General features: G+C 39.5%; 1 protein-coding gene across 1 annotated transcript in view; it reads right to left on the bottom strand.

Annotated features, from left to right (window-relative positions):
• Positions 1-1,299: 1,299 nt before the first annotated feature.
• Positions 1,300-21,939, bottom strand: part of LOC124551268 (histone acetyltransferase Tip60-like) — a 129,887-nt gene continuing 109,247 nt past the window's right edge. Inside the window, exons 8-9 of the mRNA XM_047126267.1 lie at positions 20,231-20,393; positions 1,300-6,356 (exon numbers count right to left, since the gene is read on the bottom strand). Of these exons, the coding sequence (XP_046982223.1) occupies positions 6,140-6,356; positions 20,231-20,393 (380 nt within the window). The 3' untranslated portion in view covers positions 1,300-6,139. The remainder of the gene's footprint in view (positions 6,357-20,230; positions 20,394-21,939) is intronic.

The raw sequence follows: 21,939 nt of genomic DNA, 5'->3' as shown, positions 1-21,939 counted from the left end.
AGGGTGGTTTGAAAAGTTCTCGGAATCACCCCTAGAGGTCAGCACTAGTGCAACAAGTTGTTCATGTGATATTCATTTGACTGTTGCCTGTAAGCAAGTGCCGCGTCAGTGATCTTGGAAAATGTGACATGGGTCTGTTGTTCCCGCGTAGTGATTTGCGAAGATGGGGGGGAAGGTCGAGATTCGAGCTGTGATTAAGTACTTCGTAAAGAAAGGTATGAAAGCAAACGACATATATGCCAATTTCCAGAATACACTGGAACTCTGCTCCTTCATATTCAACTGTTGCCAAGTGGATAAATGAATTTAAATTGGGTCGGGAGAGCTTAGATGATGATCTATGCAGTGTTCAGCCAAGATGTGTCACTACTACAGAAATCATTGCAAATGTGCACAAAATGGTCATGGAGGATTGCCGATCGAAAGTGCGAGAAATTGCTCACGCTTGCCAGATCTGCAAGGGTATATCACATTTTAACTGAGGAGTTAGAAATAAAAAAAATTATCTGCACGATGGGTGCCGCGACTCTTGATGCTGGATCAAAAATGCATGAGAATGACGTATTGGAACAATGTTTGGCCTGTTTTAGGAGAAACGACCAAGATTTTTTGCACCGGTTTGTGACCACAGATGGAACTTGAGTGCACTACTAAACCCCAGAGACAAAACAACAGTCAAAGCAGTGGAAACATGCTGATACTCCACCACCAGAGAAAGCAAAGGCAATTCCTTCGGCGGGAAAGGTCATGGCATCAGTGTTCTGGGATATGAAGGAGATTCTGTTTGTAGATTATCTCCCCACTGGGCAAACACTTACTGGAGAATACTACGCTAACCTCCTAGACAAATTGCAACAAAAGTTACGTGCAAAAAAAAGCCAGATTTAGCAAGGAAGAAAGTCATCTTCCCTCAAGACAATGTGCACCTGCACACGTCATTGAGATGGCAAAATTACACGAACTAAGGTATGAATTGTTACCACAGCCACCTTATTCACCTGATATGGCTCCACCAAACTTCCATCTCTTCCCAAAACTTCATGGAGGAAGATTCACTTCAAATAAAGAAGTGATATCTGGAGTTGACAACTATTTTGCACACCTGTACCACATGCATTAATCTACAAGGAGACTACATCGAAAAATAAAAAAAGGTTTCAGTGGTGTACGTACTTTTTATCTATTCTGTTCTGAGAACTTTTCAAATCACCGTCGTAGAAATGTGAAATGATATGACAGGAGAAGGACTGCAAGGGGTCAGGTAATAATCAGAATGTGCAACAAATAAAAAAGGCTAAGTAAAAAAAGACATGGAATTCAATGAGATAAAGCACGGATTTCACATACATGTCTGTAAAGTCCAGAAATTATCTTACAACTACACAATAATTTAGTTCCACTTTGCACCATTAACACACACAGCTTCTGCAGCAGTCTGCAATATTACACAAAATATAAAACAAATACAATTTGCATTCCACAGATCAACCCTGATATGACTTCAATATCTAATTAAGAAGCGTCACTTCAAGTACTGAATGAGCAATGCCAAGTAACGATTCTGAGAAGACGCAAACATTGAAAAGAAAGTGAGAGAGGAAGAAAATACTTGTTCCCAAATTTCTACACAAAGCCAAAATAACTTCACTGTCAATTCAAAATATTGTGCACTACAGCAATCAAACTATTGCTTCCTCCTCCATCTAATAACATTTATTAGTTCACGATAAATTTGCCATTACTCATCCAGAACTTCTATTACACTGCTCTCAGTTTTGTACTATCTTCTTTTTATCTTTTCTCTTGTTTGTTTTAGAAATATTAGCTCTTAAATTTTGAAATGTTTGCAACTGTAAGAGAGATAACGGCAAATCAGTTGTTTCTGAAAAATCAACAGATAGACATCAATGAAAGACAAATAATTGTGTGTACGTAGGGAAGTTTCCCATTACAGTGGCACAACAGTAGTAATACTACACAGTCTCTTCACATTCCAACTGCACCCTAAGTTACAAACAATTCAAAACTAATGAGCATTCCAATACATTTTTAGCCACATGGTTCCAAAGTTTCTAGTCTGTGGACAACACAGCCAGGTAAGAGCAGTGTCAATTTGTTGTATTTGTGCAAGTACATTCTGAAAGACGTGCTGGTAGAAAGGCTATTAGGTTATATAGGGATGCAACAGCATTGGTAAAACTAAATTGCAGAAAATTATCCGTTCATGCAATTTAAAAATATGCTTACCAGAGGCCATCTATTTGATTTTTCCATGCTTTAGTACTTGAATAATACCACCCTGTCACCAACTAATAACCTTTCCACCATAAATCTGACACACTGTTCACTTTCATACTAAAATAAATTTAGCAACAAATTTAAAACTACAGTTGCAAATTTCAGGGGTTCGGAAAAATTAGGTACAAAATATAATTTTCTGAATAACACTATAATACTGAAGAGTGGCAACTAATATAAACTAGAGAAAAAAGGGGAGAAAATGGGTGCAATTTCATTTGTAATTCTGTTTGTTACAGCTCTGGTGAGTATATGTTCTTGATGATGTAGTATGGGAACAAATGTGTTACATGTTTAGCGCATGCGCGCTCACACACACACACACACACACACACACACACACAAGAGAAACTAACTTCCATGGGCACCACAGACTGACAGTTTGGAACCAAATAAAATTTCTCCTTGAATACGAACAGAGAACATTGATTTTTACACAGATAAAAGTAATTACATGTTTACAATTCTGAACAGTTTTTTTTGCCCTCCATTATCACAGCTTCTCTGAAGTTATTTCCACTTCCTTTCATGGAGGTGGCACATAATAAAGGTAGGAGCAGATTACAACCAGAGCACCAATTCTGCAGTTTCTCATTATAGTAAAGCTGTGACTGAAATATAGTTCCAAAATCAACTGATTTTTCCCTACCCCAACAGTTGATAATTATTATTTTCCCTCTGCAATACATGCACAAAAAAGAAAAATTTTTGAATTCACATCACAAACTTTATAAATCGGATAAATTTGTCACAGAAATTCCTCTAAGCAAAAAAATTATCACGAATCATTTTTAATTTCTGATCTTAAAGTAAAAACATTTTTACCAAAGGAAAATGTAATTGCAATACAACATTGGGGTATTTGCATGCAGGAGAAAGCTTCCCCTTTAAAACGTGATTTTACATAAAATCTCATCAATAATCTCTAAATTTTCTATAGCACCAAAAGATTGGACATCACTATGTGAGATTAAAATACCTGTAGCATCTGCTGAGCTTTGTAATTCATGATTAATGAAAAAAAAGCAAGTTTGAAGTATCTGTAACAGTTATCATTTGTCTCCCCGTTATGTTGTAGGAAATGGAGTGTATGCTGAACTATGTGGACGATCAACTGTGTGACTGTCTCTTGTACAGAATTTCTAATAAGAAAGTAGTACAATATAAAATTGGTGCAGCAAAAACGGACACTGACAGCTGTTCACAATGATTGCACTTCCCAGATTAGTCAGCAATTATTTCACCCTTACTGTATTTATGGACATAATATTACGCAATCTAAACCGTTATCACAAGATTCCCGATAATACTGTCGATAAATAATTTGTTGTGCTGAAATACTTTTACAACTTTCACGGAAATCTCATCTGCAGTTTCTTCTAACACAATACACAATTTCCTGGAAGTGATTTGGAGACTATTCCTGTACCTATATATATATATATATATTGACATCTTTTTTTATTATTTTGGCAACCTGCTCCTACCTTCTACATAAATCCTGATACAATTACAGTCTCTTGCTTTGTCAATTTTTGAAAGTACAGTCTCACAATAGATGAATACTATATACAGTGTGGTAACAGTATTATACAATATAACCATCAGCATGAATGGGAAACTTTTAACTCTTCGCAGCAAACATTTTCTATAACATTCATCACTGGCAGATTCAGTTGTATGAATTATCTTAAAAGAATGGCTAGGTGTGACTGAGTGGTGCTTCTTAACCAAAAATAAGGAAAATGTATGTTGTCTTGAATCCATCAGTTCAAGAAATAAACATATTACTAGTTTTAAGGATTTTCTCGTAGGACACCTTCAGAATATAGTTTGTACGAAAGTAAAGTTAAATGAAATTACAACAACTTTTAAAAAATTCTTCATTTTTCCCAAGATTTTTCTTCATGTGTGCATGTGTTTTGTGAAGTTTGTAGACTGTCTGGACAAATCATCACAAAAATTAATAAATTTCAGTATTTAACTCTGGGATACAGGGCTGTCAACAACCAGTCTGATAAATCCTCGGGTGTTTCACGTTTCAACCTGCAGCAAAATTTCCAATTATTGTCTTTTGGATCACACCTGGATTTGTTCAGACTAAAATTGCACACAAATCTCTCAATTTACCAAAATGCAAATCTGAAACTATGCAAAAGGGATGGAATTAAACAGCACTGACAGTAAGAATGTTCACAGGAAAGCAAATTATTTCTGACAAATTTATTGTATTAACATATTTGATACCTTACACCGTTGTTGAATGCACGTGAAAAGATGCGAAAGCTTATACTCATCATTTAAGACAAATAGCTATATTATTGTGGCTTTTGTAAACAGTCAAGTTAAGTTGAACTGCTAAATATGACAGTAATGAACTGGAAAGTTTATTCCAATAACACTTCTGCTTATTATAATTGTAAAAGAATCTCGGCTTAAGCTTATATGTGATTCTGCTGTTCTGCTACCCATAAATGAAGATATTGTACATATTGATAATCCTTTTATTTTATTTATTGTGAGACTCTCGCAGTGCTGAAAACAAGGTGTGGAAAACTGGCCATAGAGAACGCTTAGTATGAACCAATTCGCTCAATGCATCATTGTCTGAAGCAAAGTGCAGTTTAATGTTCAATGCAGTCACATGTGTGATGTATTTCTGTTTCCAAATCTGTGAAGGAATATAAGCCGATTTCAATGAAATACAAGCTGATAATATTAAGGGATACAGAACCAACAGCCTCATTAAATGAAAAGAAACCAAATGCACAGGTACAAAAAAGAATTTTGATTAGTTAAAGTAGGATCATATGTACTAGTATGCAAAGAATGAGAACAACTCATATACTGAAGCATCACTGTTTGCAAACTTCTCTTTTGTCTCTCTAACGTCCTGCCTACAACATTCTCATACGAGTTACCAGCAGATCGGCAAGCAGTCTTTGAAGACATTTTTGACTAAAGTGACAATGAGTGAGAGGAAATGAATTAACTCAGAATCTAACAGCAGGAAGGAACTCGAGAAAACCTGAATTTTGATGAGTCAGAGTTCTGTTTCAGGCTATTAGTCTCCCAGTAACTTGCAGCATAAATTTTGAGACAGTCACAACTAGCCACATTTTAAGAATGCTGGTACAGATATCTCAACTGCATAGTAGTAAAGACACTCAATTGCACATATAACAGGCCACCCTGGCCAAAGTTGCAAACAAAGGAGGAGCGGCAGCAAGAAAATAATACAACCAGTAATTACCGTGGAACATACCAAATGGTATACTTTTACCTTGTAGCATCTCTCCAAAATATGATCGACTAATTTTTTAAGCTACTGACTGAGAGATGGGTAGAAGCTACGGTTCCTTGTGGTGTTACTCATTCAGGTCACCGTCTCCTCATCTTGCTGCCGCTTCCTATTGTTGGATCATTTGCCAGCAGTGCACCTGAATTTCAGTAAATGTCTTCTCAAGTGCTGAAGCTTGGCAAATATCTAACTTACTGACTGACACACTTACGTAAGAACAATCAAAAGTGTGCATGGTGCACACACACATACAAACACATGCTCTATTACACACATACACAATAACAGCCACATATGAACACTGTACAGCTTCTAACTACACCGCCACATGGCAGAAGAACGGAGCCACGCGGCGGGCCTGCCGCCATCACAGAGGCGGCACTAATCCGCAGCCGGGCTGGGTCATGCCAGCCGCCGAGCGCAACTGCGGACATGCTGGACAGGCGATGCAGCGCACGAACGCTTGTGGAGTGGGACGTCCGGCGCTACCGCTGCCGGCGAGTGGGAACACGACGAGTAAGGGGGAGGCACGTGCCACTGTCACCACTTGGCACGCTTCGACCAGTCCTTCGGAGTCCAGTGCAGGCACTTGGGATCGATTCGGATCTTCCGCTTCTCCATCGCACGCCTGTGGTTCGCTATAGTCTCTTTTGTCAGTGTAATTATGTACTGTCCCTTGTAGTAGTTTATGAGATTGAGTATCTGCAACGTGGAGATCACATCTTCTTTCTTGATGCTCGTCAGCTCACAAATCTCACTGCCAGAAGAGAAAAGATAAGCTGTGATTATGACTAGAAACTAAAACATAATTATACATAATGGTTCCTAAGAAACACCTTACACTTAAAAAATTAGAAGAATATTCAATAATAATGCACAAATGCAAACTCTCCTCTTCAAGAATAGACACAAATCCCACAAAAAGAGGTCTTGTGACTCTCAGCTTGCTCTGTTTATCTGTGAGAGACAGAGTACTATAGACAAAAGCACTCATATTGATGCCATGTGCAACATACTCAGGCACCTATAAGATACTTTTATTTAGTGTACACTGGTCAAAGAAATAAGCAGAGGGGTTCCTCATCTGCCATAATTATATTTTTTTTCAGGAACATTTTCTAAAATCTCAGTTAGCTTGTTTAGGAATACAAGAAGACAGTTGACTAATTTTCTTTTTCTTCTAAGCTCTATTTCGTGGTAGAAGTACATAATTAACTGTTTTTGCGCTAGGCTGCAGGCCATCTCTTAATAAACTGGGTGATTTATGAAAAGCTCTTATCATTTATAGCGAACAATATGAATCAAAGTTTCTGGCAGATTAAAACTGTGTGCCTCACCAGGACTCAAACCTGGGACTTGCCTTTTGCAGACAAGTGTTATGCCAACGGAGGTACCTGAACACTACTCACGCTGCAGACTGAACATTTATTCTGGATACAAATCAACTACCTTAACAAACTTTTCTAGTTTTCTTGTCGCCTTAGCACCAGGAGAGAGCAAATCCTGACTACATGTTTACTGTTACAAAGAATTCTACATCATCGAGAAGAAATGTAAAGTGTTAATTTCTACCAAAGTCCGATTACCTTCATGCTGAATACGTACTCAAGAGTACTCAGCACCAGGTTCAGGAGACGTGCTCGCTCACTTACACAAAATATTTCGTACAGTTTGAAAGTTCAGTGCCACAGTCATCCTACATTTCAAGAATCATGATTTAATTAAAGCAGACACAATATACACCAACAGAAAAAAAATCGCAACACTGAGAAGAAGTTGTGCCACGTAAACAAAAGTTTATGGGCATTTTCTATTGCTGAAATATGATGTCTATTTGTGGTGTGTGTACTGTAAGACCTTCGGTACACACACCATCAGATTATTTGACTTGTCGCTCTAACGAAGTAGGTGAGTGTCAGCAATATGTCTCGTGGTCTTATCGTGGCGTGTTTATATTCTGCCGTTAGGTCAGACGATAGAAATGCCACTTGCACGCTTAGAGTAGCAGATTGACGGTGACCAACTTTAAACAGAACTTGATTAATTTTCACACACATTTATTAAAATAATAACAAGCATAAAAATAACTTAACTTGGTTCTGGATGCTATTTGCAATTGACATTCTGAAGTTCCTTTGGTCTTGGTATGTTAATCTTATTCTCACATATCTCTGATACTTGACAAAGTGTCTATACATTTCTCTTCATGGCTATGTACAGGAATATGATAATCTTATTACGTGCAGACTGAAACTTGACTATAGACTGGTACAGACTAGTGCAGACTAATGCAGACTGGTACAGACTGGTGCAGACTGGTACAGACTGGTGCAGTCAAATGCAGACTGACTACAGGAGGTCTGTACACTCGTTATAATACCTCGTGCATTCAGGTATCACTGCGCGAGTGTGATCCGCGAGGAGAAAAGGTTCTACGTAAGCAGCAATCTCATTGGCTGCGTTACATATTAATACGTGGATTGGCGGAAGCAGAATTTGGTCCGTCTCTAAGACGGCGCCATCTCATAGTGCGGAGACGGATGAGCGCTGCGCCTGCACTGTTGTGCTTAGCGGGGCGCCCTCTAGTGGGAAAGTTGTGTATGCGCTGACTACGCGGAACTATGTACACAACACTATTCGAATTTCATGCCAGTCACACAAGGGTGGCACTAGCAGCACCCCTATGAGGATGCAATACACACTGTAACGATCGTAAGCATTGGTTGCTTCTGAGATTCGACACGGCGAGATGACGACGGCCAAGAATGCCTTTAGGGCATCAAAGACGCCATTATCAACACCTCACAGAGTTTCAATGAGATCTTGTAATAGGGCTACTAGAAGTTGGATGTTCCTTCTGCGATACTGCAGAAAGACTTGGCGGGAATGTAGCCACTGTATATTACTGCTGCCAGTGGTGGTCACGAGAATGTACAGTCGCAAGAAGGCCAGGCTCCGGATGGCCCCCTGGCACTACTGAGAGGGAAGACCATCGTGCTCGGCATGTGGCTCTGGCATATCGTACTGCATCTACAGCAGCAATTTGAGCAGCAGTAGCATCAGTGACACAATGAACTGTTACAAATCGGTTACTTCAATGACAGCTCCAAGCCAGGTGACCTGTAGCCTGCTCTCCACTGACCCCAAATCACCACCATTTGGGACTTCACTAGTGTCAAGTGAGAGCTAGTTGGAGGGCAGGGTGGAGGTCTGTTATGTTTTCTGATGAAAGTCGGTTCTGTCTCAGTGCTGGTGACAGCCATGCGACGGTTAGGTGGTGGCCAGTTGAGGGCTTGCGACCAACCTGTCTGCGTGTCAGACACACTGGATCTACACCTGGTGTTACGGTCTGGCGTGGACTTTCGTATGACAGCAGGAGCACTCTCGTGGTTATCTTATGCACCCTGACTGCAAATTTGTACGTCAATCTGGTGATTCGACCTGTTGTACTGCCATTCGTGAACAACATTCCAGGGGGTGTTTTGAGCAGGATAACACTCGTCCACATACTGCTGTTGTAACACAACATGCTCTGGAGTGTCTATATGTTGCTTCGGCCTGCTCGATCAGCAGATCTGTTTCCAGTTGAGAACACGTGAGACATCACTGGATTACAACTCCAGTGTCATCCACATCCGGCACCAACTTTCCCTGTATAGACCGACGAAGTGCAACAGGCAAGATCTCCATCCCACAAACTGACATCCGGCACCTGTACAACACAATGCATGTACGTTTGCATGCTTGCATTCAGATGGTTGCACCAGTTATTAATGTACCAGCAGTTCACATTTCCACGGCTTATCTTGCACTTACATTAGCCTCTGATCTTGCAAAATATAATGAATGTATTCCCAAAATTTCATTACTATACATTAGTTATTTTCTAGTGTTGTAGTTTTTTTTCCATCAGTGTATTTCCAGAACAAATCTTTCACTCTGCAGTGGAGTGTGTGCCGATTTGAAACTTCCTAGCAGATCACAACAGTGAGCCAGTCTGGAACTTGAACCTCGATCCTCTGCTGTTTGTGGGCAAGTTCTGTATCAACTGAGCTTTCTGCACACATATCACGACTGGCCTGCACAGCTTTACTTCTGCCAGTACCTCATCTTGTACCTTCCAAACTTCTCAGAAGTTCTTTCAGGACTTGCACTCCTTGCTTCTAGGAGTTTTATCCTCACACTGACAGCGACTTAGTGAAACAGGGAGCGGCTGTATCTACAGTAGCAGCAGTGTAGCTCATACTGTCAATTTATTGTAACAATTTAAAGCACTGGGAAATATTATTGACTTACAGTGGGCGACTCAGAACAACATTGTTGGAAAAGATCCGACTGTCTATATCTCACTGTGACAGAGACACCAAATAAATCCTTGAGATGATAATGCAGAGAATTTATTTATTTATCATTATTTTTATTTATTTATTCTCACAACTTTAGTCTATTATCTGGGAAGCTAACATAAGCTGTACAACTCACATTTTTGTGAATAATAAAAGAAGTATGCAGGATGTCCACACCTTTTGGGTCAAACTGAAACAGGTGATAGTGGGTCCACAACCAATTATATTGAGATTGGGAACCAACAGTTGGAAATGCACATTTATTGTGTTACAGACATACTCAGCGTACATTGCATAACAACAACATAGCTCAGAGTAACTGTTCAAAGTGACGACCACCAGTCTCAATGTGCACAAGGCCACCGCACAGGAAGTTCTGCCGCACTCTCTCAATGATCTCCGGTGTCTGCTGTACCAGCAGACAGACAGCTTGAACCGTAACAAGCAGGTCTTCATCAATTTCTACGGGTGTCTAATACACCAACATCTTGACATGACACCACGAGGAAGAAATCCAAAGCTGTGAAATCCGGCAATCATGCTGGCCATGGGACAGGAGCCCCCCCCCCCCCCCCCCCCCCCCAACTCCCTTTCAATCCAACAATCAGGATACGTGTTACTCAGGTGCTTGCCAACATTAACACTGAACTGCACCGTCATGCTGAAACAACGTCCTTTCATGGACAACATGGGGTACAGTCTCCAAGAACTGTGCGAGCACATCTCGCAGGAACATCAGGTAATGTGGACCATTCTAAATCTACATCGATACTCTGCAAATCACACTAAGTGCCTGGCAGAGGGTTCACTGAACCACCTTCACAATAATTCTCAATTATTCCAATCTTGAACAGTGCATGGAAAAAATGAACAACTATATCTTTTTGTGCGAGCTCCGATTTCCTTTATTTTATTATGATGAACATTTCTCCCCATGTAGGTCGGAGGAGAAAGTTGGTGACTGAAATTTCATGAGAAGATTCCGCTGCAATGAAAGATGCCTTTGTTTTAATTGTGTCCACCCCAAATCCTGTATCGTGTCCGTGACACTCTCTCCTCTATTTCAGGATAGTACAAAATGTGCTGCTATTCTTTGAACTTTCTTGATGTACTCCGTTAATCCTATCTTGTAAGGATCCCACACCATGCAGCTGTACTCCAAAAGAGGACGGACAAGTGTAGTGTAGCAGTCTCTTTAGTAGATCTCTTACATTTTCTAAGTGTTCTGCCAATAAAACACAGTCTTTGGTTTGCCCCCTCAGCATTTTCTGTGCGTTCTTTCCAATTTAAGTTGTTTGAAGGCCTATAACACTACCTTGGCGAATGCCAGAAATCACTTCTGTCTTACTCTATTACTTTATGTCAATTACTATGAACTGTGACCTCTCTGACATGAAATCATGAATACAGTCATATAACTGAGATGATATTCCATAAGCTCATAATTTCACTACAAGTCACTTCTGTGGTACAGTGTCAAAAGCCTTCTGGAAATCTAGAAATACGGAATAAATTTGAAATCCCTTGTGTGAGTAAAGAGCTAGTTGTGTTTCACAAGGAAATTTTCCAAATCCATGCTGATTGTGTGTCAACAGATGATCAGTCAAATGGGGAAGCAACAAATAAGGTCATATTAGAAGATCTTGGACAATGGCTGCCCATACATGACAGAGAATCATTGCTGGTGGCCATCAATGTGGGTGGCGTGTAGATTGTCCTCACTTCAGACATGGCTGCACCTTTGCAATACATGCATTTAGACGGGTGGTCGTCACTTTGAACAATTACGAAAAACAGTATTGTCGTTATACAGTGTACACTGTGTATGTCTACAACACAATAAATACGCATTTCTGACCACTGGTTCCCTATCTCAATATGATCAGTTGTGGACTCAACATCAACTGTTTCGATTTGACCCAAGAGATCTGAGACATCGTGTACATTGATTATTTATTCCTGGTACTTACGATACTTTAATGCTAATATACAAGTGCTGATGCTACAACTACTTTCTACCACAACACAACTACAATCAAACCCCTTAATCAATTGCCCAACTACTAATACCACAGTTAGTACTACAGATTCTGTTCTGGTTATGTTCACTTATTAGGATGAATCTGAACTGTAAATGGTTGTTTCCACTACTGGATCTGCTCTCATACTAGCCCGGTCAACAGCCAATGCCTGCTGGATTCTTCGGACACAGGAAAACATGTCAGTAGCATTTTCACTGTAATAAGTGATTCACTGTAATGTCATAGAATCCACATTTCTGTTATCACTTGCACAATGTGATGCAAAGTCATGAAAAACCATTTCATTCAGTGGTTGCTGACCTCAGCTGCCTTCTCTCCATTTGTAGGAGACCCTTATTAGCCAGGATGGCAGCATGCTGACAGACGGTTGAATGCCTCGTGAAGTCTTCCTGGACACTGTGGTTGCAGCATTGTTCAAGATGCACCAAGTGTACTCATTTCTTAGTGTTGCTTTTGGATCCTGCATCCTTAAAACCTGATGACCACAGCCCACTGCATCTCTGCAGAGCGCACAGCCCACAATGTCTGCTCCGGAGTACCACACTGTCGCAGCTACAGCTATTTAGCATGTTTTTTTCCATATTGTATAGATATGTAGCATACAGGCCGGCCATTACTTGTCAGATAATGTACCAATCCACTCAATGGGTTCAGGAAACTCATTTTTTCTCTCCCACTGGCGATAGGGAGAAATTCATGTGTTCTCCTGCGAGTGCCTGAAGTGTCCCATTCATTTTCTGCGGTTGTAACATGCCACCTTGTTTTGGCCTCATTTCCAGGAATCCTTTATACTTCCATTGCATTGACTTTCTTTAAACAATAAAGGGCATCCATTTTCCTGAATTCTAAGTCCAATGGGAATATTCATACAATTACTAACAATACATCAATTGGGGCAGTGTGAGGAAGACCCATTAATCTCAGTAGCGCTCATTGTTGAACTCTTCTGAATGATGGCATTAGCTTCACTGCATGGAGGTCTACCCAGTGCCTGTAAGCCTTACAGCAACTGATAATGTATATTTCCCACCCGTTTCCAGATCCACCTTACAGGAGATTCCAATGTTCTGCACTAATGCTTAATTCATACAACAGTGATTCCAGTTTATTTCACGACATAATATGATCATTATCACAACAGCTGAAATGATAGAATGGCAATTATCTGATAGTCATAAAATTGAGTAGTTGGTTTGTAGCTAACACCAAATCAACCAGATGTAAATGCTTGGGAAGTAATATCACATTGTGACATTACAGGGTTATACTTTATCAATAGTAAAATTCCATGACACAATTTCTTGTGACAGCAGAAATTATGATGCATAGTTGCAGTTCTGAACAACTCTACTTCTATCGTGAAGGATTGCTCCTCATTATGCAAGCAATTTCAGATGCTATTCTGTTTCCCACCAAAGAGAGATAGATATTGTACCAGTACTAAAATACTATCAAATTTGCCTATCTCATATCAATGGAAGCTATCCTGTGCAGTTTTAGACAAAGTGTATGGATATGGGGAGGGGGGGTAAAATATAAAATGTTGAACTGAAAGTATACAATGAGGGTAACGTCAATAGTTTAGTACTAACCAACCTGTATGTGGATTTTAATGTTCCAGACGGACTCAAATTCTATAAATGAAATTTACGATTTGCAACTAACTTACTGTGAAGGTTCCTTTGTACCACCTTATATAATGAGAATTTTATTTCCTTGCCTCACTTCATCACTTTTCTGTCTACAGGATGCACAACTGCCCATATAAAAAGAGTCGTGGCGTGGTATTGGTGTAAAGTAAAGTTGACCTTAACCTACAGGCTGGTTAGAATGCAACAGTGCTCCACTCCCAGCCATAGTCCTACAAAAAACAGTATGCTTTCGCCTTCCTCAGATGTTCCGACTGACTTACCTAGCAAGTTATATGGGTGTCTACAGTTTAACAAGAGCTCTGAACCCTGGCGGAACTGGGAACTTTTCACATTAACAATTCATTATCAGAGGTGAAAGCAGCAACACATAACAGAAAAAATCGCAGCGACTGTTGAGGAAACAGCCCCTGACCTCCATATTTGAAGTGTAACACCCACAGAGCCCAGTGAAAACAAATAAAAAGTGCTTCAGTTAGTTACAACTGAGAGGGTCCATGAAGCATTGAAAATCAGAAGCAAGGTAGATGGCCCATGTGCTAAAAACATTAGCACTCTTTGGGAAAAGAACAGCCATCAATGGTTTGCAGTTGAAATAAGATGTTACACATCTTAAATTACAATTTGTTTTAAGAAAGTCTTTTGGTTGTTATTTACTTTGTATCAGATAGGACCTGGATAAACTGACTAAACCTGAGGTTGTACAGAGTTTCAGGGAGAGCATAAGGGAACAATTGACAGGAATGGGGGAAAGAAATACAGTAGAAGAGGGAGGGATGAAGTAGTGAAGGCAGCAGAGGACCAAAAAGGTAAAAAGACAAGGGCTAGTAGAAATCCTTGGGGAGTAGACAACATTCCATTAGAACTACTGACGGCCTTGGGAGAGCCAGTCCTGACAAAACTCTACCATCTGGTGAGCAAGATGTATGAGACAGGTGAAATACCCTCAGACTTCAAGAAGAATGTAATAATTCCAATCCCAAAGAAAGCAGGTGTTGACAGATGTGAAAATTACTGAACTATCAGTTTAATAAGTCACAGATGCAAAATACTAATGCAAATTCTTTACAGACGAATGGAAAAACTGATAGAAGCCGACATCGGGGAAGATCAGTTTGGATTCCGTAGAAATGTTGGAACACGTGAGGCAATACTGACCTTACGACTTATCTTAGAAGAAAGATTAAGGAAAGGCAAACCTACGTTTCTAGCATTTGTAGACTTAGAGAAAGCTTTTGACAATGTTAACTGGAATACTCTCTTTCAAATTTTAAAGGTGGCAGAGGTAAAATAGAGGGAGCGAAAGGCTATTTATAACTTGTACAGAAACCAGATGGCAGTTATAAGAGTCGAGGGGCATGAAAGGGAAGCAGTGGTTGGGAAGGGAGTGAAACAGGGTTGTAGCCTCTCCCCGATGTTATTCAATCTGTATATTGAAGCAAGCAGTAAAGGAAACAAAAGAAAAATCTGAGTAGGTATTAAAATCCAGGGAGAAGAAATAAAAACTTTGAGGTTCGTCGATGACATAGAAATTCTGTCAGAGACAGCAAAGGACTTGGAAGAGCAGTTGAACGGAATGGACAGTGTCTTGAAAGGAGAATATAAGATGAACATAAACAAAAGCAAAACGAGGATAATGGAATGTAGTCGAATTAATTAGGATGATGCTGAGGGAATTAGATTAGGAAATGAGACACTTAAAGTAGTAAAGGAGTTTTGCTATCTGGGGAGCAAAATAAGAGATGATGGTCGAAGTAGAGAAGATATAAAATGTAGACTGGCATTGGCAAAGAAAGCGTTTCTGAAGAAAAGAAATTTGTTAACATCGAGTATACATTTAAGTGTCAGGAAGTCGTTTCCGAAAGTATTTGTATGGAGTGTAGCCATGTATGGAAGTGAAACGTGGACGATAAGTAGTTTGGAGAAGAAGAGAATAGAAGCTTTTGAAATGTGGTGCTACAGTAGATTGCTGAAGATTAGATGGGTAGATCACATAACTAATGAGGAGGTATTGAATAGAATTGGGGAGAAGAGGAGTTTGTGGCACAACTTGACAAGAAGAAGGGATCGGTTGGTAGGACATGTCCTGAGGCATCAAGGGATCACAAATTTAGCATTGGGGGGCAGTGTGGAGGGTAAAAATTGTAGAGGGAGACCGAGAGATGAATACACTAAGCAGATTCAGAAGGTTGTAGGTTGCAGTAAGTACTGGGAAATGAAGAAGCTTGCACAGGATAGAGTAGCATGGAGTGCTGCATCAAACCAGTCTCAGGACTGAAGACCACAACAACAACAATTTACTTTGTTCATCAACACATCATTGTCTCCTTGGGCATATCATCGACTCTCACTCACGAGCAATGGAATCAGATATGGCTGCTGTGTCAGAAAGAGAGTGCCTCAATACCCACAGTGAACAGAACTGTTCGATGTGTCACATGACTCGGACACTGTCCGAGCTTGGGTGCAGGACAGAAAGACATGCGATAGCAGCACACACTACCACAGCAAGATGTTAGGCATCAGATGCATAGGTCACTCTGTCTACGAGATCAAACAGGCACCAGGTTATTCGTACACCACTGTGTTGAAGGTGTGCTATTGACTGTCTCAACTGCCTCCAATGGGCAGTACAAGCTCTGACAACATCTGAGTTCACATGACATGCCGAACAATTCCATTAGCCATGGCTATTGTTGACCACACGGTCTGACATGCCAGCTGTCTCCGATTCCGTTGCTGACAGGTGCAAGTCAGTTACATGCCCAGGTAGCCAATGACATTGATTAACAGAAAAAAGAACAGCTAAAAATACAAAGAAACTTTGTAAAAACTTATTATAGATGACGATTTTGCCAGGGCACAGATATTGCTACTGTTTTTTGTAACACTACTGCTGAGGCTACTTATAATGGCCTCATCTAAATTCTTTGTCTGTTTTTACTTAATGTAACTTCTGTATAACCATGCACTTTGACATAACATCCATGTAAAGGTTTTATTCATTATTTACAACAATTTATGTAATTGTAATTTCAAAACTGTTGTGCTGTAAAAGAATGTAAAAGTTAAAACTTTAATTGTAATACTGGTTCATGCATATGGACACTAGGTTTGTAGTCATATAAAACTTGGAGGGAAGTCCTAGGCGGGAATAGAAAAGGTGGGTCTGCGATCAAACTGCTAAGCTCCTTTGTGGAACGAGTCAGTTGGTGGCTAGCAGGTGAACAGTGCATATCTTGTGAACTGAAAGAGGCAAGAACAATTGCAAGATTAAAAAATATAGCCTTGTATGAGGGAAGTAATTTGGCTTCTTATTCATGGGATAGTTTGGTTAGCTCTGTATTATGAAAATTCAGTGCTAATAAGAGAATTTTCAGAGTCTGTTACATAGGAAGAGCCATGGATACTTTTGTCACATTTTTTTCAATAGTACAGGAAATTGATGCTGCCACAGCCTTCACCTCCAAATTATCAGTTGAGTACTGTATAAGTACATGGACCAGTTATGTGTTTCCATTTCCAATAATAAGTCTGTGTTCTGTAGACTTTGTGTGTAGCCACCAGTACCATCAGACACAAGATACACTATAGGTAGGTGTGTCTAAAAAGTTCTTAGTTCCCAGACATAATGTGACATTTTTCAGCATTTACTACTAAGGGAAGTAAAGATGTAATATTAACAAAATGAAAATAATTGCCACATAGTAAGTAAGGAGATGATAAGCACTTTTCAATACTCAATTGTAGTGCAATTTTATTCTGTATTTTTTTGGCCCGACAGGCTCGACATTTTTCCACTTTTCCCCATCCCGAGTGTCATCCTCTGTCAGTTGTTTCTCCATCTGCTCTTCTTGTATGCAGTCCACCCATCTCTTTATAGACCTTCCTCTTCTCCTGGAGCCTTTGCTGTCATCACTATCGCTGCCCTTGCAGCATGAATCTGGTCTCTTCTCATGATACATCTATACCACTCAAGTCTCTCCCAAACTTCCTTGGGCACTGCAACAACTTATACAGTTCATCGGTTTTTCTCATTTAAAATCTGGTCTATTTTGGTGCCTCACACATCCGCCTCAAGATCTTCACCTCAACTACACCAAGCCTAGTGTACTGTCTCTTAGAGGGCGCCCAAGTCTCTGCTCCATACAATAATGCTGGCCTTATGAGTGCCTTATATTACAATTGTCATTATTTCCCTAGGCTTTGACATTTATGTATTTGGGCCCAGAGTATTCCAGACTTCCTTTCCAATTCCTCCAGCCAGTTAAAATGCTGTGATCTAAATCAAAATTCAGATTTACATTACTTGAAACAGTTGATCCGAGGTATTTGAAGTAATATATCATTTTTAGACTCTCTCCACTCATTATGAGTGTGTCATCTTCCTCATAACATAATACTTTTTAATATTAATTTGATGCTCGCCAGTACTTTCCTACGATTTTAAGCCCTACGATGTGACCACTGTTTCCAATTGATGCATTGTTTTTTAGGCGAACAAATGGAAACACAAATAAAAGGTGTTTTGTTAGTTTTGTAATAAACCAACGCTCTTGTAATATGATACACAAAAACATCGATAAAATTTTGAATCAAAGTGAAAATACGTATAATTCTAAAATTGCTTGGTATAAAGGAAGAGCAACTATAATTTATTATTTATTTAGTTTCCTGTCACCATTTCATACATATTACTTAATGGTGACTGGTTTCGAATTAATCTGTTCATTTTCAAACCACTGCGTATGTCAAAAAGTAGATCATTAGTGAAAAATACAAAGTGCAGACCTTAAGATCATTGGTACCTTAATATGTTCTCATTTCAGTGTGTTAGTTGTTTTTCTCTACGCCTATCAGTCTTCCCCAAAATACTTCACATAATTTACTACCTGATGTTTTCTGCACTATCATAACTGTACCACTAAGTGGACCACACCTTTCAATATAGACTAATCAATTTGCATCCAAAATTCCCCACCTCACTTTCTGCCCAGGGAAAATAGGTGTTAATGGCTTGCTTTAGTCACACAGACTTGAGGATACTAAACAATCTAAAAAAGTACTACTCTAATAGCTAGTTATTTGCCTGCAAATGAAGTAAATACTGATGTAATGTCATTCAGTACACTGTCCTCAGTCTGCACTTATACCCCTAACACTCTGTATAAATAAAAAATGATAATGTATGTAGAAGTTCTCAAGTATCCTATATATACAGATCACAGACATATCTTTGGCCTGGAATCTCACTAACTGTAGTGGAACTGTCTTCAGTAATGAGTTCTGCTAACTGACGACCAGCGAAGACGAGTCTGGAGATGCCCTGGACACCGACGATATTCTACTCCCCAATTTGTTGCCCTCCATGGCAAGCCATCTTGGGCTTACATTTCAGAAAGAAAATGCCTTCCCTCACATTGCAAGTTTCTAGATATCTTCACAACAGAGAATGTTTGGAGCATTATGGACAGTGTCCTCCAATCATATTGGGATTTTGACAATCCAAAACACCAGGTGGACTGAACTTGGTATGTTACCCTTCAGGAGGATATACAACAACTCTTATCAACCAATGCCAAGCTGAATAACTGCTTGTATAAGGGCCAGATGTGGATTAATGCATTATTTTCTTGCTGAATTTGTAAAGCCCTTTCTCTTGAATAAATCATTTGCCTGTACATGTACATCACATCTACTTATTTCCATCCAATTTGGATAATTACTTCGTGGTGGAACACACCCACCTTTTTATTTGTTTTAGAGTGTATATTACAATGGATTATTTTACAATCAAAGGATAAATGCGCAGCTATTAGGTATGTCATAACCATTGTAGTGACCTTCTGTGATCTGTATAAAATAAATAAAAGTTAATGAGCATTTTTTTCAATGTTTTATATTTATCTTTCTCACTAATGATTTACTTTTTGATGTAGGTAACAGTTCAAAAATGACCTAGCCCTCCTTTCTAACCTTACCTGACATATCTTCTTCCCTCTGTAAGGAACTAACAGCTCCAAAACCTAAGAACAGCTTATCACTTTTGGTAAAAGTGCACTTACAGTGTAGGCGTTTCGACTGTTACTGCTGTCGGTAACAGTTCCCGTCATGAACTGTAGGGAGTCAACACAATGAATCACGAGTCTGATGCACTTAGTCAATCAGATTCTCATTCACAATTTTCTATGGTTTATAAAAAATATAAAAGTTAGTCAGTATTTTGTTAAGTTAGAATATAAAAATGGTGTCAGAATATTCAGCAAAATTGGCAGTAAGACATACAAGTAGGTTATGGCACTGATGGATGTATATCTGGGGCTGCTAATATCAGCATGCAACACATGAGCTACTGACATTGTAAGTACACTTTTAACCAGCTCTTAAATATGTTTATGGACAGTACTGGAATTTTGCCTCTTGAAGGCAAGTACTGGACAGCCGTTCTGTCCATTTGTAATAATACAATTTTGACTAAGTTAAAAGCATGATATTAATTTTTTTCCTCCGATTATAAACATTCTTACATATGTATGACAAGAATACAAATTTTGCATACTTTTGCCCTCATTTGCAATTTTACTCGTCACTTACTTGATAGTGATGAGGGGTTTCTCATTCTCCCCCACAGGCTTGACGTTGATCAGGAATTCAAGGATGGTCTGAGCCCAGTAGCTACGGTACGAGAGAAGCCCCAGGTCCGAAAGGGGCTTCTCCGGAGAGCCCGTCTTGCCTTCAAACTTTGACAGTTCGTAGCCTTAAAATAAAAAATAGTAATAGTTAAATTTGTTAATCTCTACCATAGAGAGGTATAATACCTGGCACTGTATATTTAACAATAGACATTTCTTTTTGAAATAGTCGTACTCAAATGTTTTGGGCAATGATTAGCCTAAAAATAAGAAATACGGTAGATTGGAGAAATGTTTTAAGCACCTCTGAATGATGTTCAAAATCATGTAAGCCAGACAGATATCAGCTAATACTCTTTACAATTCTAAGTTATACACTGAAATTTAAATTCTCAATCAACATCACATCTGCTGCAGATTATTTCGAGCATCAAATATTTCTCTCATCTGTTTTGTTTCTTATTTTTAGATAAATCATTTTACAAACCATTTGCCATTTCTTCCATTTTTTATTTTCAAGTTTTTCTCAGAAAGTATGAAATACAATATACAGGGTAATTACAATTAAAGTTAAGCTTTCAAAACAATGTAGAAATAACACCACTGGTCAGAATGACGTCAAATTGCAATGGAATATTATCGTAGAAGGGGAAAAATAGTGTGAAAATTGATTAATAGATGGCGCTGTATGTGTCAGAATATGTAAATGAAAATACCTGTCATGCGCACGACCCACTGAAGTTGGTATAAACACGCCGGGTACATGACTTTTCCTCCTTTCGCATCTGCAACACTCGCCATGACTGTCTCAATGCAGGATCGCACTCTGCTTGTAAAGCTGTATTACAATAACGATGACTGCACACGTTGCTCTGCAGAAGTTGCGTACACTGAAGTGTCGAAAAAAGGTGTTGGTCCGAAGACTGCCATGGGTCCGGACAAAATGATTCAGAAATTCGAAAAGACGGGTTCTTTTGATGTGTGACCTGGTAGAGGGAGGAAACGAACTGATTTGATGTCAGTGGAAGCAGTGGCCACAGCAATGCAGAAGGAAACGAGTGGTGGCATGCAAACGTGTAGTGCACGGAGAATTGAGCGAACACTGGACATACCTGTGAGCACGGTACGTAAAATCCTATGAAACATCCTTCTTTTCTATCCATTCAAAATTACCCCTGTGCACGAGTTGCTTCCTGTTGACATGCCAGCAAGAGAGACCTCTGCCTTAGAATTTCTTGCTCGCATGGAAGTGGACAATGATTGGCCTTGGAAGATTTTGTGAACAGATGAAGCACACTTCCATCTGATAGGATAACCTTGGAAGATTTTGTGAACAGATGAAGCCCACTTCCATCTGATAGGATATGTCAATACACAGAATTGTCGAGTATGGGCAACAGAAAATTCACACGCAAATCAACCGATACCACTTCATCCTGGAATGTTACTGTGTTGTGTGGTTTTATGGCATCATTTATCATAGGGCCATATCTTTTCGAAGAGACAAGTGCTTCCGGTGCTGTTACCTGTACCATCACTGGTAAGCAATGTGAGTGTCTTTTGCGCAACCGCATCATTCCAGCTCTCTAGCAGCGTGGATGTGTACATGGGATCATTTTTATGGAAGAAGGTGCACCTCCACACATTGCAAATCCAGTTAAGCAGCTAATG

The sequence above is a fragment of the Schistocerca americana genome, chromosome 9, assembly GCF_021461395.2.
Source record: "Schistocerca americana isolate TAMUIC-IGC-003095 chromosome 9, iqSchAmer2.1, whole genome shotgun sequence".
NCBI classification, from domain to species: Eukaryota; Metazoa; Arthropoda; class Insecta; order Orthoptera; family Acrididae; genus Schistocerca; species Schistocerca americana.
This window is presented reverse-complemented; position numbering and strand designations above follow the sequence as displayed.